The sequence below is a fragment of the Hakea prostrata genome, chromosome 9 (genome assembly GCF_041222555.1).
Source record: "Hakea prostrata isolate BN-2017 chromosome 9, UWA_Hpros_2, whole genome shotgun sequence".
Taxonomy (NCBI): Eukaryota; Viridiplantae; Streptophyta; class Magnoliopsida; order Proteales; family Proteaceae; genus Hakea; species Hakea prostrata.
The window spans coordinates 27421446-27439999 of NC_142608.1; the positions used below are offsets into that span (position 1 = coordinate 27421446).

Sequence of the window (18554 nt, forward strand, 5' to 3'; positions counted from 1 at the left end):
AGCCCTTTTAGGGCTCAATAGGGGTCTAGTTGGAATCCCTCGATCCAAGGATCATGGATCTATCCTTATGTTTTATTTGGATTATTATATTGTGAGTTGTCATAGAGTCCTAGTCTAGTCAAGAGTCCAAGTTGGAATCTAATATAAAAAGATTCCTTCTGGGAAATTATATATTTAATTTTGCAAAATTGTTAGGAGATTCCTTTTGATTGGTATTGAGTTGTAAAGGGAACTTTAATTCTAAGTGGATTCCCCTGTTAGAATCCAAGTCTAATTCATTAGTTAGAGACCAAGCTTGTTAACTAGAGTCCAAGTTGAGTATAAGGTTGTAAGGCTATAAATGGCCCTCTTATTATTGAATGAAACATGTTAGAATATTAAATAAATCAGAGGCTTGGGCCATGCGGAAGGAAACCCTTGAGGCCTGGGCTGAGAGTGTTCTTGTGCAAGTTCAGCAGACTCCATCAAGCATCTTCATCTTCTCTTCCTTGCAGCAGCCTCCATTACAGGTTTTCTGCAAATTCCAGCATAGTTTTCTTAACTTGAGGGTCATCTTCTTCAAGTCCAGTACATACAGCAGCAATCCAAGCCAAGTAAGTGCACCCCAGCCCCTCCACACCCCTTTCCCTGACCTGCATGACCACCAAGAAACCAACTCCCTTTCCATCCGCCAGTCTTCCCATCCCCCTTAGCACCATCAGAGCCCTTAGAATTTTCTGCAATTCCACCACTTCATGGATCTTGCAACAACCCCCCCCCCCCCCCCCCAAATTCTGTTTCATGTAAAATTTATGTTTTCTTTTTACTTCTCTGGTTCTTGCCGCAGAAATCAAGAAAAGAGGGGGGGAAAATAACCACAGAAAAAAGAAAAAAAGAAAAGAAGAACAAAAGAAGAAAGAAACAACGGAAGGAAAGAATAAGAAGAAAAGAATGAAGAAAGGAACAAGGATGTTGAAGAATTCCAAGATCCAAGAATTCTTCAAGATCCAATCAGAAACTCCCTTCCCGTTTGCCACAAGATTCCCATATCCTTCTTTATTCCCATCACACAATTTCCTAACCCTAATTTTCCCTTCCCACCTTTTCCTTAATTGATAAAACTGTGATCCCTATCACTCAGGGAATTTTCTCCTCACAAATTATTCATTACTTTCTCCAAATCATCCCAAAACCATACCTATATCGACCTTAGAATATACCCTCCCTATCTTCTTGAGCATCCCATCCCTTCTCCTACAAACCCTAGTCTAACCAAATATCCCTATAGGTTAGCCAATAATGTTCAAGTCATCCCATTGGGCCTCAGGATATTCCCACAACGTTCTCCCACCCAAGCCATCCCATTGGATACCCATAGGCTCGCAAGAACTCAAAACATCTCTTTCTCAACCCATAGAACATATCCTAGTCCATGGTCAGCCCATTATTTGCTGGTTTTTATTAAAGAGGGTCCTAGAAGATCTAATCCAGATCCTAAGTTATATTACTTAGGCACAAGAAATGGTAATGTCGCTCTATTGCAACCAAGTAGTCATGGGTTGAAGTCTAGAAACAACCTCTCACAAAAGCAGTAATGTCGCTCTATTATAACCAAGTAATCCTGGGTTGAATTCTGAAAACAGCCTCTCACAAAAGCAGGGGTAAGGCTGCATATTTATGACCTCTCAAGATCTATCTCTTTTCTAACCTAGCTACCCTTATCCTTCCCCTGTCTTTCTAAACTAGCAAGATCGTGGGACATCAAAACTGGGAAGTTTCTTATTGTGTCCTATACTAGAACAAGCTCTCCTATAGGTGAACCTAGACCAAATGTCCTTTTTGTTTTTAATGGCAAATAACATCTATTGCCCAGTTCAGTGATTGTTGGTCATGTGAGAAAATAGGCCGACATTCAATATTACTCCTATTTTTAGGGTTTTTATTTCTCACTCTAGTCTCAAAAACAAGGAACAAATTTCGGTTGAAACTAGGATTTCGACCCAAAAAAAGGCCGAAATTTATAGGTTTCGAAATATGATTTTTTTTTTTAATTTTGACCCTAGGTTTCAGGCCTTATATGACGTTCATTTTATATGATTTCTTGCCTCCTCCCTATTTAAAGCATAATAAACACAATAAAACAAGTATTTTGCCCAAAAAAAAAACCACTGAAAATTTATAATTCAAGTATACTAACAAATGACTTGTCCCGACAAGTACAAATTATATTGCATAAAAGCATAGAATCATCAGCATACATGAATTGCTTAATAGAATGGTTACACATACAATAGGTCAACAAAATAAAATGATCAACTAGATCAAGTGATGATGTCTCACATATATTAAGTTGAAGCCCATACATCAGAAAATGAAAAAAATGGTAGAAAATAATTAAAAAAAATCAGTTTAACAAAACACAATCATAGATCATAGTCCTAGGCTAAACATATATTAATTTCAAGGCAATACCACATCATTTAAGGCATGCAAAAAAAAAAAAAAAAAAAAAAAAGGGAAGTTTGGAACTGTTGGGTATGGCTCATGCTTCACATTCTATTGCTATCAGAGTTTCCTTTGTAGGTGTTGTAGCTTAGGAGGTGTTTGGAGGCAAAAGAGGTGTTTGAAGGCAAAGGAGTCGTGGAAATTAGGTGAAATTTGGTAGAAATCAACAAAAACTGAGGAAAAACAAGTTGGAATATTAAAATGGTAGAAATTTCGGTCGAGATCATAGAAAAAAATTCGAGGGAAACTCAAGTTTCGACTAGGTGAAAATGGGAAACCTAGGTGGGACACTGGGAAATTTCGAGGAAATTAGGACTTTTTTGTGCAAGTTTTAGGGCGTATTTTAGGGTGGGACTCTGCATTTAAGCTAATTAGAGTATAAAAAACACATTAGCTATATTTTACTAAAAAAGTCAATGTAGATATGTCCTTTAATGTACATAACATCAATTTAGAGTTATCCGAGAAGTACATTATAAACTTAAGTACATAACATTCAATATATAATTTCTAACCTCAAAACATCAAATACAAAGTAACTAACAATAAAAGGAAACTACAACTCAGTGCCAAGAGGAGTGCCTCGGTGGATCCATCCTGTGAGCTAAGTAGTACTATACCTGTAACATCCTCTCCTCCAACCAACTAACATAGACATTCCATGACATTTTATGCCTATGGTTGTCAAGGTAATCGACAATTGTAACTTTATAAGTCTGGTCATCAACATGCCTAAGATAACCAGTCTGAGGGAATACGCAATTTGGATAGGGAAGTCTTGATGGAGGGGGTATTTAGGGAAACATCAAAGAAACAAAAAAATTGAAAATATGAGAAAGCTAAGAAACTTGTAAGAAAATGTCCCAGGTTTCCATGAAATTTCCCAAGTTTCCACGAAATTTCCCAGGTTTCCACGAAATTTCTCATGTTTCCCATGAAATTTGGGAATTTTTTTTTCATGAATCAGCTGGTCTAGCTAGGTTGAACAAGGTTTCAACAGGTTTCGAAAAGTTTCGACGAAATTTCAACGGTTTCGATCGAAACTTGGGAATTTTTTTCGGTCCCCTAGTTTTTCATTTCGGGGTTCCCAAAATGGGAAATTTTGGTGGAAATTTCACAAGTTTCGACGGGATTTTGTTTTATGCGCATTACTTTTGTAAAGTTTGGTGAAGTTTGGAGATAGGAACTATAGGATTTGGGATTCAAATGGGGATAACCATGGCGCTTATGAAAGTGGGAGATTGTAGATCAATCTCCTTACCAAGGAGAGCCCAAACTGCTGTAATAACATTAAGAAAGAACCCCAAGACTAAGTTTAGTCTTAAAACCAATAATCAAAGAATAATCTGGCATGCTAATGTTTTTATACTCAATAAATGGGTTTATTACGCTTAAGACCTATAGAAATGAAGGATTAAATCAAGGTGAAGCCAAGTGAAACTTTGGGATTAAAAACCCAAAATTCGGATGCAATCCTGGGCAGCAATACAAGTCGGTCAACTAGACCATCAGTTGCCAATCAACCTGCTAATCACCAAAGCAATTGACCATTGTTGTTGTTAAGCCATTACAAAACAGTATGGAAGGCGTAGACACGTATATTAGCGCTTGAACATCACTTCTAAAGAATGACACAGTGAATTGGGAGGATAATTCCAGGGGTGGCACTTCGATTCAAGTGAGTTCTACACTACGACAAGGTGAGGGGAATTGAATTCTAGACTCTAGGATGCATATTTTATTTCCTCCATATATACTTGTGTGATAAATATTTGATTGTACACTTTAATAATGTTTATTATCATGCCATGCATTCATTTGGGGCTATGCAAAAGGGTAGAATGATGAGTTAAAATGTTAATGGAATTTATGTTTTGGAAATGGTATAGATGTAAATGGTATTACAGACGTGGTTGGATATGGTATTGACACAAACAGCATTGTACATGTGGAAATGAGGAAATGACATGGGGATTTATGAATGTACTATTTGATCATCATGGGTTTGTGAGCTATAGCCACAGCCTTTGCACCTTAATGCACATTAACATATTCATGAGGATTATATCGGTTGCATGGCAAGGTGCTGTCCCGAAAGTGCTACTCCCTACCAAAGGGGGAAATTGAGGTTAGGGCAACCCATGGTGTGGATTTCTTCAAGTATGCGTGATACAAGGGAATGGAAAATGGAAGAGTTTTGTGCGTGTGTGTTGTTATGACAGGTGTTACTTGTGGGGTTTCCAAGAGAGAGGGTGAAGCCTATGAGGGGCCATAAGGTAAAATCAGCATACCATTCGTGGCAAACCAAGGGGCACTCCCAACATGAGAGGGGACTTAAGGGAGGGTCCCGAAGATTCTGGTGGGAGATCTCGCAAGATCTCACCGAGATCTTGCGAGATATCTCGCTTTTTCAAAGAAGTGAGACGAGATGAAGATCGAGAGCAAAGAGTTGGGATATCTCGCCATATCTCACTATAACTCTCCCTGGATCACACCATATCTCGCTAGAACTCTCAATTTTTGCCAATTTTTTGCGGATTTCAGCTGGATTTTCACTTGCAACTACTCTTAGCACATCTACAACATCGAAGGAAGATCAATCATTATCTGCTTGTCATATGAACTTATGATTTAATGACTTATATAGAACTTCTAATGGTTGTATAATTTTATTATTCTATTCTTGAAAATTGAGATTGTGATACTCATATGGATGGAATTTTGATGACATTTAAGCTATTTGATGCATTTGATACACTTGCTTTTCATTTATATGCCTTAAATGTTCTATATTACATGTTGTATAACCTTGCATTCCCTAATCCTACAACATTTCGGTTTCACACTATGGGTAGACATAGAAATCATACTTAGGGTTGCTTTCTAACAAATCCAAGGTGGCCAATGTGTTCAAAAGACCTTAAATAAGCTAAATACCAAGTTTCAGAACAACTGGGACCCTAAAATCCACCGAGATGGGCCATCAAGTTGACACCAAAAAATTGCATATCTCGACCGAGATCTCACCGAGATGGTCGAGATCTCAGTTTTTCAAGATGGCGAGATCTCCCTCGAGAGCGAGATCTTCTACCATGCCGAAGAATGTCAATAGGGTTGTTGGGGTGCTAACCCAACATGAGAGGGGACTTGAGGGTTAGTGGCCCCTGGCCTTGAGTAGCACACAAAGTAGATGACTTATGCATGGCTAGGTAACTCCCTTAAAATGCGCCAAACCTAGGCCAATGATTGTGCATTTTCTTTTCGAGAGTTGTGATAAGCAATGGACCAAAAATCCGATTACTAGGTTGTGACAAGGAATGAAATGGAGACCAAATTCCCTTACCCCCAATAGTGGAAATAATGAGATGAGACCCTCCTGAGGGGGCTGGTTCCCACTTAAAGCATGTTAGTTAGTAGACCTGCATATTTATTCATGTAAATTGGATGGCATATAGAGGATCATATATTATATGCATTTTGATGTGTGTTTCCCCTTACAAGTTCGGTGGAACTCATCCCTATGGGACTGCATATTATAATTAGGGTTTCAAATTAAATGGACATACATTGGACAACAGCACCCAATCGGACCCGGATAGGGCCATTCAGTCGGGCCTACCGAGGAGACCGCCCCTACAGGCGTACCAGTTTTGGTCACTCTAACTCCATTTCGAACTCCCTACTTTTGGGGGTTTTGGAGTTGCAAAAAGGACAATAACAATGCTCCGAAAACACTCCCCAAACAACCCAACTAAGCCCCTGCATTGATCCCCAATTCGTTAACAAAGAGCCTTCCCGTGAGCATCTCTGAGATGATGGGAAATCAAACTCACATGGAGAGAATAGCACAATCTATGCTCAATGGGGTTAGGAAACATGAAGACGAACACCAAATCTCTTCTTTTAGATGATGGTACGAGATTCGAGTTTTCTGTTGAGCAGGAGACATTATCTAGTGATATTCCGAGTGGTTCGGAGGTTACTAAGATGGTCTACGTGGGGCACGATGTTGTGTGCATGTCATGCATACGCATATGGCTTGCACGTGGATCTGTAGAATGGGGTTAGGGATGAGTTCTTTCTTAGTGGAACAGTTAAACACTTCGTGAATTTATTTTATTTGGAAATGGAACAATACACTTGGACTACCATAATAAATCTTAAAATTTGAATTCATTTAGACACTGGGTCTTATCTTCTACATTTTATAAGTAATTCCCACTAGACTTTTACAAAAAAATATAATTCCCATTAGACCATTCCCCTCTTTTATCTTGTATTGTGCCTCTCATTATGTATTGTAAGTTGATGTTAGTTTATGGTACTGTGTTGGTCCTAGAGAAGGGAGCCCAACTAGGCGGACCTTAGGATTTGGATGAAGACCCACACGCCCAGGGTGGGGTGTGACAAATAGTTTTGTTATTTGTATACTAACCTGCCTTCTTAGCATATGGAGATCTGTAAGTATTCATTAATTTCCTTTTGGTAGTTACATTTACTTTCTGTATTTAATAAATAAACCATGTATTATTAGGCTTAGGATACTTATTTCCTAATTGGAATGCTGGGTGTGGAACACCAGAATAAAAGGCTGATCAGGGTGCCTAACTGACCAATACAATTGGGAACAACCAGAACAATGACCATTAATTTCATGCAAGACCCAAACTCCCGAAATCTAGGTAGCAGTTCCCCCACCCCCCACCTCCAGGGCAAAGTGTGTGGGACCCGTCCTATCCCATTCCCTGTCCAGATGCATATGCTCACTCACCATCCAGAAGCTATAGACCCAACAAACCCATGGGACAGAAAATAAAATTCAACTGCCAAACGAACACTGGTGAAATTTCTCCCAGATGTGCACATACAAGTGAACAACAATATTATGGTTGCAACAACAGCATGGGAAACCCACTCACGATGGCGTCAAGCAACAGTAGAAAAATAAACAATATCAATATCAGTGTGTATAAGAACAAAATTACCAGATGAACATCAAGACACATCACTTCTGTGCCACAGGATGCATAGACAACACGTTCGTTTCCTGGGACAAGATACAAGTAATTGTAAGAAAACAAACTCTGACCAAATCTCCAAGCTTCAGCATGTGTTTGGATTTTAGAAATATGCTTATAGAAGTCCAAAAAGGAAAGGGGAAAGGACAAGGTTGAGGAACAAATAGAGGAACATAGCTAACATACTCACTACCTGATGCAGATCCAACATCAAATTGGGCGATTTTCTTTGCTACCATTGATAGATATAATGGACCTATGCTATGGGCCTAAACCTTAAGTGCTTAGGCCAAATACAAAAATAGGTCAACTAATTGGTTAATTGGTCAAGTTAGGTAAAATATATCCAACTGAAATTACAAGGAAAAAATGGTCTTTTCTTATGGCTTATTCCAGTCATAAGAGTATTAAGTCCGTTAGACGTTAATTAGGAGTTGCAATCGAGATAGAACTCCTTAGTTGTTAGGAATTTCTTTTTGTTATGAACAGCCTATCCCATCCAATGAACAGCTACCTCTCTCAGATTATCGACAAAGTTTCATATTCAAGTGCACTTTGTGTGTGTTGCGGCTGCAACTGTGCTTGTTCAATTTGGAAGGTCCAAGGTAAAGTCAAGCCTGGTTCCTTGCTATGGCTGAAAGGATCAGAGGACAGCCTTCTTCAACTCCATCTCCACTTTTGATCCTTGGCATCTATAAGGACCCCTTTCAGGTATCTGGCAGCCTACACCCGTTCCCCTTTCCAAACACCCTTCTTTTAATTTCTTGAAATTTCTCGAATTTTTTAACTTCCAATACACCAAAATATTTAAGTCAGACCTACACCAATCTGACCATTTGATCTGTCACAAAGTTGGAAGGCCATATTCCTATATGATTACCTACATTCTCTTCAAGTTTCAGCCCAAGCTAAGACTTATAGAACCCAGTTCCTCATCTCTAAAATTTTCACCTCATATCTCTATGATGCTATCTATTGGCAAATTTCCCATACCAGTTTGGATTGAACCCACTTATTTACAAATTACTCAAAACTCCACGTAGCTATACTGTCGGATTACCAATGCAATCTTACATCCTATGAACCCATTTGGAGTTTCCATGTTTCACCTTAGGAACACCATACTCAAAATTGCAAGAAGTCCTTAATTGGATTGTAAAATGTTGGATTTCATAAGATCTAGGAAAAACTGGCCCTCACTCAATTGAGGCTACATCACAACCAGCCTCATTTAAATTTTACTTCATGAAGTCAAAACCACAACTACGAGATGATTATTAGGACCTTGTCAAGGTCTTCTTCTCACCAACTTCCACAGACTGGTAAGATGTCTTTTATGCAGAGAAATTCTTAGCTCCAAGTACATATAATTAATAAGCAATGTGTTGTAATGTGAGGAATTGCTCCTCTAAAGTATTTTATTCACAAGACCCCAATAGGGTATTTATAGTTACAACCTAATTAAGTCCTATACTAAGTAGGAAAAGGAATATAAAACAAATAGAAATAAAACTCTAGACTTATTAGGAAACATAATCCTATTCTAATTAGAAAACCTCTGTCCATGTTTTCAACACTCCCCCTCAAGTTTGAGCATAGATATTTATCATGCCTAACTTGCTCATAATGTAATTGAATATCTTCATGCTCAAGCTCTTTGTGAGCACATCAGCCCATTACTCGTTTGAAGTAACAAAGGTGATATGGATCAGCCCAGCCTCAACCTTCCCTTTGATGAAATATCTGTCAATCTCCACATGCTTAGTCCTATCATGTTGTACTGGGTTATGAGCTATGTTGATTGCTGACTTACTGAGTATAATCTGTACAGGAACCTCCAAATCTGTCCCAACCTCTTGAAGCAACCCTTTAAGCCATAGTACCTCACAAATGCCTTGAGCAATTGCCCTAAACTTGGCCTCGGCACTGGACCGGGCAACCACAACCTGTTTCTTGCTTCTCCAAGTCATAAGGTTACCTCCCACATATACAGAATACTCAAAGGTAGACCTCCTATCATCTGGACATCCTGCCCAGTCTGTATCTGTATATGTCTCAATCTTCAAATGTCTATGAGCTGAAATTAAAATTCATTTTCCTGGAGTAGTCTTCAAGTATCTCAAGATTCGATATACTGCATCCAAATGTGAGGAATAGGGATCATGCATATACTGGCTAACAAGACTAACTGCAAATGTGATGTTAGGTCTAGTGTGAGATAGATAGATCAACTTTCCCACAATTTTGATACCTATCTTGTCAACGCCCTTCCCGCCCAAGTGTAGGTAGGCCAATAGGAGGCTACACCAGCACAGTTTCCCAGAAGATCAAATGATACTCCCAGGATAGAGATACACCGCAGTAGAATATGCCAACTCTAAACCTAGGAAATATCTTGTTTTCCCATATCTTCGATCTCAAATTCAGTTCCCAAAAAGTCTTTAATGCTGAAACCATCCCACAGGCATGTGATCACAATATCATCCACATACTAAAAGTATAGTAGTGTGGCAACCATCTCTTTTAATAAACAAAGTGTGGCTCCGCATTGCTCGCTTATAGCCATTAGATATCATTGCCTAATGGAACCTTCCAAACCACGCTCTTGGAAATTGCTTCAACCCATATAAAGTCCTCTTTAACTTGCACACTTTCCTGTAAGTCTCTGTAGTAGAATACCTAGGTGGTATATCCATATATACCTCTTCTTGGAGTTCTCCATGCAAAAAGGCATTCTTCATATCTAATTGTTGTAAACTCCACCCTTTATTAATTGCAGATGAAATAATAATACGAATTGTGTTCATCTTGGCAACAGGGGCAAATGTCTCCTGGTAATCAACGTCATAAGTCTGAGTGAAACCTTTGGCCACCAATCTTGCCTTATACCTTTCAACAGTCCCATCTACCTTGTATTTGATCACAAACACCCATTTGCACCCAACAATCTGCTTTCCTATGGGCAAAGTCACCAAGTCCCACATTTTTTTTTTTCAAAGCCTGCATTTCCTCATCCATAGCCTCTTTCCAGTTTAAGTGAGATAATGCTTCTTGCCAAGTGTTAGGAATAGAAGTAAGGACAAAGAGGAAATAAAACTTTGAAATTATGGAGATAAATACTGATATGAAACATAATTGGAAATAGGATGTTTGGTGCAAGTTCGAGGCTGCTTTCTTAATGCAATTAGTAAATCCAAAGTAGGATTAGAAGAAGGGTCAAAGACAAACTCATCTGAAGGAACGGATTGTTCAAGGCCAGGAACCAAAGCTTTTGACTGGCTTGGTTCAGAAGGGGTCACTTGTTGCTTTTTTTTATAGGTCTTCAGAGGTCTAGTCTCCCCCTGTATATCATCCACCAGCTGTTCCTGTTCGGTCATTCCATCTTCCAAAGGAGGATCATCTACAGGAATCTCAGGAGAAATATCGAAATGAGGAATCAACACTGGAACCTCTTCACTAAAACTCTCTCCCTGAAGAGGTGTAGGGGAAAAATAAGGAATTTGTTCCTGGAACACAACATCCATAGAAATGAAAAAACGACGAGAACTAGGATGATAACACTTATACCCCTTCTATATAGGCGGATAACCCAAGAAAATGCACTTTAACCCACGAGGATCCAACTTTCCATGAACATGGTGGTTCCGGACAAAGGCAACACATCCAAAAACCTTAGGTGAGATCTGAAGACTGTTGTCCCTAAAAGAACCTCAAGGGGACAATGTTGATCTAAGACTCGCGAAGGCATTCGGTTAATTAGATATGCAGCTGTAAGAACGGTTTCACCCCAAAACCGAAGAAGCACATGCATAGAAAACATGAGGGAACGTGCTACCTCAAGTAGATGTCTATTCTTGCGTTCGGCAACCCCATTTTGAGGTGGAGTGTCGACGCAACTAGTTTGGTGTATGATGCCATGGTTTGCTAAGTAGGAAGGGAATGCGCCACTCAAGTACTCAATTCCGTTATCCGTACAAAGGATTTTGACTGTAACCCCAAATTGAGTCCTAATCATATTATGAAAATTTTGAAAGCACAAGAAAACATCACTTTTTTTGTGAAGTAAACCCATATGGTCCTAGTAGAACATTCAATAAAGGTAACAAACCATTTATGACCAGATACAGACACAGTCCGAGAAGGACCCCACACATCAGAGTGAATGACTGAAAAAGGAATTTTACTACGATTATTTGAAATAGGGTAAACATGCCTAGTCTGTTTGGCCAAAATACATGCCTCACAATAAAAATCATTCAAATTACACATTTTAATCAGATCAAGAAATAATTTGGACAAAATAGGTGAAGGAACGTGGCCAAGACGACTATGGCACTGTAATAAGGTAAAAAGTACAGGAGAGGTGGAACTAGAGACCGTAGAAAGAGCTGATGGGGACCCATCCATTAAGTAAAGCCCCCCTTTCTGTCTACCACTGCCAATCGTAAGCCCCGTTTCCAAGTCCTGAAACACACAATAAGAAGGAAAGAAAGTTATTTTTGCGTTCATATCACGAGTAAGGCAACTAATAGATAAAAGATTAGCCGAAAACTTAGGAACATGCATGACATTAGATAAGGTAAAAGAAGGCGAACAAATAATAGATCATTTCCTAGAGATAGGGAGAGAGACCCATCAGCCGTTCGAACATCCTGAGCAATAGGAACAGATGAATAAGAATGAAACAAAGTAGATGAGCCTGTCATATGGTCGGTTGCCCCAGAGTCGATTACCCAGGAGGGATAAGTCAAATTTACATTGTGACAACCAAAAATACCTGTGGGGAATTGTGGATCAATAGAGGGAACAATGACAGAGGATATACTCGCACTAAAAGTCGGACTGGAGAAGATGAGTCAAGTCTGGACATCAACTGACGAAGGTGCTGGAGCTCATCTGAGGAAAGAGGTGTTGGAGTACTCAAGTTGTCAGAACTGGTTTGATTTGCAAATGTTTGATTGATGCCCTTGATTCCACTTCTACCTCCTCCACGAGAATTTGTTGGACGTCCATGCAACTTCCAACACTTGTCCTTTGTATGACGCTCTTTTCCACAATACTCGCACTTTACTGGAGGGCGACAATTACAGGAACTAGATTTATTATTGCCATAACCAACCACCAATGCAGATCTATTAGATGTTTGAGTGTATACCATAGTTGTCCTTCGACTGTCCTCGGTATCTACCATGGCATAGGCTTGAGCCAAAGAAGGTTAAGGCTCTCTAAAAAGGATCAGTGTGCAAATTTAATCAAATTCTATATTCAATCTTACCAAAAAATCATAAACTCTCTGTTTATCTTCCCATTGTTGATAGGCAATAGCATCTTCAACATTCTTCAGTGTAAACTTCCCATAGAAATCTGAAGTTTGGTAATATCCCCGAAGAGTGTTATGGTATTGAGAAAGAGGAAAGTCCTTCGTAACTGATTGATTTTCCGTCTAATTTCAAAGCATTGTGCATCATTGCCAACTCTGGAGTATGTATCTTTAGTAACTTTCCAAATAGTTGCCACATCAGGAAGGAGAAGATAGTTCTGTTATGCTAGATTTAATAGAGTTGATGAGAAAACCCATGACCAAGCATTCATTTGTATACCACTTGAAAAGGTGCAAACCAAGTGTGGAAGGTTTTGTAGAAGTCCCATCAAGATGGTCAGTAAGACCACGAGCACCAACAGCGAGGGAAACTGAACGAGACCATCTAAAATAATTTGTCCCATTAAGTTTCACAGTGGTTAGCTAAAGCGGAGAAAACTCACAATCCTTATGAATGGAAGACATGGGAGACTCTTCAGATGTACTAGATAAAGGAGATATGGGATTACCAATCATCGCAAGGAGAAATTATTCAAATTTACAAATAGCCCCTTGAACTTTTTTGAAATTACGAAAAAGTCCCTAAAATAGTTAACAATTTGCAAAAAATTCCCTACATTTTTTCGAAATTTACGAAAAAGTCCCTAAAATTGTTGAAAATTACAAAAAAATTCAGAATTACAAAAAAGTCCCTGAAATATTTTTAAAATTACGAAGCAATACCTGGAACTATTCAAATTTGCCAAAGTTACCCTTGCTTCTATCACGAACTGTTGTTGACTACAGAATAACTCCCACTAATTCACGTGAAAAGTATATCCTCAAGTTACCTACAATTAGTATATTGTTGAACCAAAGTACAACAGGAAAGTTTCCAAGAAAGACTGGAGGAACACAACCGGTCCACTTATACTAGACTCCTTAGAGAAAACTTTCCTAGACATGCACTTAATCACCAATATACATTTCCAGGATACCCAAAAAGAAAACAAACACGTGAATAGCGACTTCAAAAAAAATTTCTATAACACCTCCGTAGGATGAAAACAAAACCTCGCTCTAATACCATGTTGTAATGTGAGGAATTGCTCCTCTAAAGTATTTTATTCACAAGACCCCAATAGGGTATTTATAGTTACAACCTAGTTAAGTCCTATACTAAGTAGGAAAATGAAATATAAAACAAATAGAAATAAAACTCTAAACTTATTAGGAAACATAATCATATTCTAATTAGAAAACCTCAGTCCATGTTTTCAACACAGTGCTACAACAGCATGTACAGTTCATGGAACTCGCAGTAACTTTGGAAGAAAATATATCATTCATTAACTTCTATTTAAAAAATAAATAAATAAATAACAATGAGTATAACTACACTAGTTTAGGCCTGCAAATTTAAGGCTCAACATCTTCACATCAAGAGCACAATTACATGGCTCTTTGTTAAGCTGATTTATCTCAAGCAATAGAATAAAATTGCTCCCCCCCCCCCTAGCCCCCGGGGGAAGGCCATTTCTAGTATATGAGAGAAAATCACAATTATCATACAGGAAACTTGAGCTTCTAATAAATTCTTTGAGGTGAAACTCAAGTCAGTTTTTTAGCATTTCCAACCAAAAAAATAAAATAAAAAATAATGGCATTATAACAGCAAAACCACAGAGAGAGAGAGAGAGAGCTGCAAAAGCCATATGCTATCTCAGATACTTTTTCTTCAAAGTCTTGCAACAAATACATAAACAGCAGGATAGGTAGTACAACAGAAAATACATGCAATATTGACTAGAAAGTCCCCAAAACCAAACTTTATTTTAATTTTTTTATACTATTACCGAAAAACCAAATCACTCTGTTCAATGAACCTACAGTTGAGAAGATGAATATAACTAATTTGAGCCAACAATACCAGAATAGATACCCTTGAAACTAGAGAATGTAACAATTCTTCAAAATAAGAAACAATCTATAGATTCTTAAAATCTCACCTGGCATGAAACATATAGATGAAATCGGTTTCTTCCCCAGATCCATAGTAAATAATACATCCTTGCACCGTAAATCGTACCAGCATATGCAACCATCCTATTTGTCATCAGATTATAAAAACTAATGACATGTTAAATATAATTTCCAGTTTAAATAGCCAAACTCTTCATTTTATTCTTAATTCTGAAATAAAGAGAATGCAAAATATCTTTTTCTCCATGGAAAGAGAATGAAACGAGCCAATGAATCATAGCCACTTTACCAATAACTTCACAGTTCACCCTCAAAATTTAAACGAAAGATAAACAAAATATGTCTATCAAATTTTCAGTTTTATAAAAGAAATGTCCCATCAAGAACAAAAAAACTAGCTTTAACAAATGGCAAAGCACTAAGGATGTAGAAGACTTACAAAGCTACAAGTTTACCAGAAATAAGGCTAAGAAAATTGTGGGAAAGGCAAGCGAGAAAAAATATGACGAGGAAAAAGCTATTTATAAGATAACTAAAATGAGTAATAAAATGATTAAAAAACAAGACCATGTTAGATGTATTATATGAAATTTTCAGTTTTGTAAAAGACATGTCCCATCAAGAACAAGAAAGCTAGCTTTAAGACATGGCAAAGCACTAAGGATGTAGAAGGCTTACAAAGGTAAGGTTTACCAGAAATAAAGCTAAGAAAATCGTGGGGAAGGCAATGGAGAAGAAATATGACGAGGAAAAAGCTATTTATAAGATGGCTAAAATGAGTAATAGAATGATTATAAAACAAGACCATGTTAGATGTATTAAAAGTGATGATAGAAGAGTACTAGTAGGGGATAAGGACATCAAAAAGAGATGGAAGGTTTCCTTTCTCCAGCCTACTAAACACACTTTTGAGTATTAGTGTCAAACGAACATACTTAGAGTATTAGGGTCCCAGAAGACTACAATTCACCAAGACACCAATTTTTTGTACGTATATAGAAAGAAATACAGTGTTCAGAGTAAAGAAAAGCTTTATAGAATATGAAAGGAGGCAAGGCACAAAACTTAGATAAAATTCTAATAGAAGTATGGAAGAGCTTAGGAAGCTACATCTATCTGGCTATGGAAACTATTTAATAAGATTATGAGCACAAGGAAACTGCCAAATGAATGGACAAAGTATCTTGGTTTCAATTTACAAAACTAGAGACGATATGTGGAGTTGTAACAATATAGACGCATAAAACTAATAAGACATACGATGAAATTATGGGCAATGGTACATTGGTGCCTGAAACCCATTTAAAGGAACAAATTATCACTACAGAAAACCAATTTGGTTTTGTGCCAAAAAGATCTACAATGGGAGCTATTTACCTTATTAGGAGAATTCTAAAAAGGTTTAAAGTTGTAAAAAGGATCTTCATATGGTCTTTATTAACCTAGAAAAAACCTACAACAAAGTCTCTAAATCATAGTTTTCAAAGTGTTCGCCTACAAGATAAGGCGGTAAGCGGTTTTTCAACCGACTTATTTGCCACTGCTTCGTTGACATGCAATTTTTCAGCCACTTCTTTGCCTAACAGCTACCTCTTTGTCACCTTGTACGCTTTATTGCCACTGAATGTCAAAAAAGAATGCCAAAGCAATCGCTTTTTTTACATTTTGTACATAATAATATTTTTTCTTGATTTTTCTTAAATCAAGTTTTATTCTACAAAGCCGTATATGAATTTAATATTTAGTCAATTTTTTAATCGGGAATCAACGAATCATTAAATGGATAAGGCACTTATTTGGCATCACACTATCATAAATCATAGAGATAAGTAAAAATGTAAAATTACTACTTCCATTTTCATACATGTAATTTGATGTAGTTTTTTTCTTTTTTGGGTAGAAATAATTTGATATAGTTCATAGTCATAGTTTATGATGCTTGATGAGATGAACTTATGTTTGTGTTCTTTTTTTGATAATCTTTAACAATTATGATTCTTGAATACTTTTTTTTTTTTTTTTTTGATGAATGTCATTCTTGAATGTTGTTTAACTTACTACAGAAATTTATCAGTTTAGAAGTAGTTGTATTGAGAAAATTTGACCCAACCACTTTGGTCGACTTATTGCCGCCTAGGCAGCGCTTTGTCACCTAATCACTTAGGCAGGGCCCCAACCGCTTTGGCCACCTTACCGCCTTGACAACCATTCTCTAAATAACTAATCTGGCAAGTAATAGAGAAGAAAAATGTTTTATGTGAATATGTGGACAATCAAAATTAAGTATAATGGTTCAATGACAAGTGTAAAAACAGCAAGGGGTTAAGGTACTCCATTCCTTATTACAATTGGGTTGCATCAAAGATCATCTTTAAGCCTTAGTAAGGGTTATGAAGATCACCAAGTCAAGGTTATAAAGATCCAAATTTGGAATCAAAAGGTTTTGAGCTAACTATGGACTAATCTGGTGTGCAACTTCAACTATGCTATGACAGATTACGAGATGGTGGTGATGAGAGTATGATGCAAAACCAGGACACATTGAAACCATCACACCCCACCTGAACTACATAGGCTTAAGGCATGACCCGTATGCTACATTCGCACACCACACAACCCAAATCACATAGTTTTGGGCCAATCTCACATTCACATCACAGATCTCAATATAAAGAGAAATCCAAAATTATTCGCAGCGGAAAGGAATATTAACAATGATTAATGTTCTCTCGGCTATTTATACGAGTTCTATTTATTGTGTTAGTACATTTAATATGTCATTACATGGCATTAAAATTGAATAAGGAAAAAAAACAACATTTATAGAATCTAAAATCACAAAATAGAACTAAATCTCTACATTCCAAAGCACAATCCGCGTACACACAATTCGCATCATGTGTGTCAACCTCCTAAGCCATCCAAGCATACTCCTTAAAAGCGTACTCCTTAAAGCCGGACTATCACCTGAAACATAATCTAAAGATGACAATCCCCCAAGGGATAAGATTCCCGACACAAGCTTAGTGAAGGGAGATGCAAGTGCAATGCAAATCTTTAACACATTATATCCCTAAAGTCGATAAAACCATCAATACGAATAATCATACGAGCAAGGAATAAAAGAAAACCACACAGTCCTTAATAATGTTCAATTTATTAGAAAATATAACCCCCTATGCTAACAAACAATTACTAAGTCAATGACGGTATAGTACTACTTGTGACACGATACAATGACCTTAGAATCGCAAACACAATGGATACCTGTAGGTTAGATGCTAATCGTGTTGGAAGCCATTAGAGTCCAAATCCAACAACACTGGTATAAGTCTATTATATTGCCCATCAGCCAAGATTCAATCATTGGCAAGCACTGTCCATTTCTGGTAGAACTCAACATCATACTCCAAAATAGTTCAGCATGATCTCATTGAACTGGTCCTACAAAAGTTATCCAACGCCTAAACCCTTGTTGGCAAGGGTCGCAACAATTGGGTATGTTCACTCACACACAACTCACATGATTTTAACTCTTAGACATGTCCCATACCACTTGTACTCCTATAATGAGTAAAGCAAAGAACCATAATAATCCCACCCCATTACTATCACAATATCCATCACAATCATAATCACAAATCCCAAACCAAATGCAAGAATGATCAAGGAAGAATAATGATGCATGATGCATATAAACAGATAAAAGTACTTTGAAAAACAAAACGTATCCCACACCTGTAGCGACAGTCAAAGAGTGTAGGAATCAA

General features: G+C 37.6%; 1 protein-coding gene across 1 annotated transcript in view; it reads right to left on the reverse strand.

Annotated features, from left to right (window-relative positions):
• LOC149005077 (uncharacterized) overlaps positions 1-18554 on the reverse strand; it is a 44272-nt gene that overhangs the window by 14692 nt on the left and 11026 nt on the right. Inside the window, exons 2-3 of the mRNA XM_089168915.1 lie at positions 14811-14907; positions 7470-7531 (exon numbers count right to left, since the gene is read on the reverse strand). Coding sequence (XP_089025041.1) covers positions 7470-7531; positions 14811-14907 — 159 coding nt within the window. The remainder of the gene's footprint in view (positions 1-7469; positions 7532-14810; positions 14908-18554) is intronic.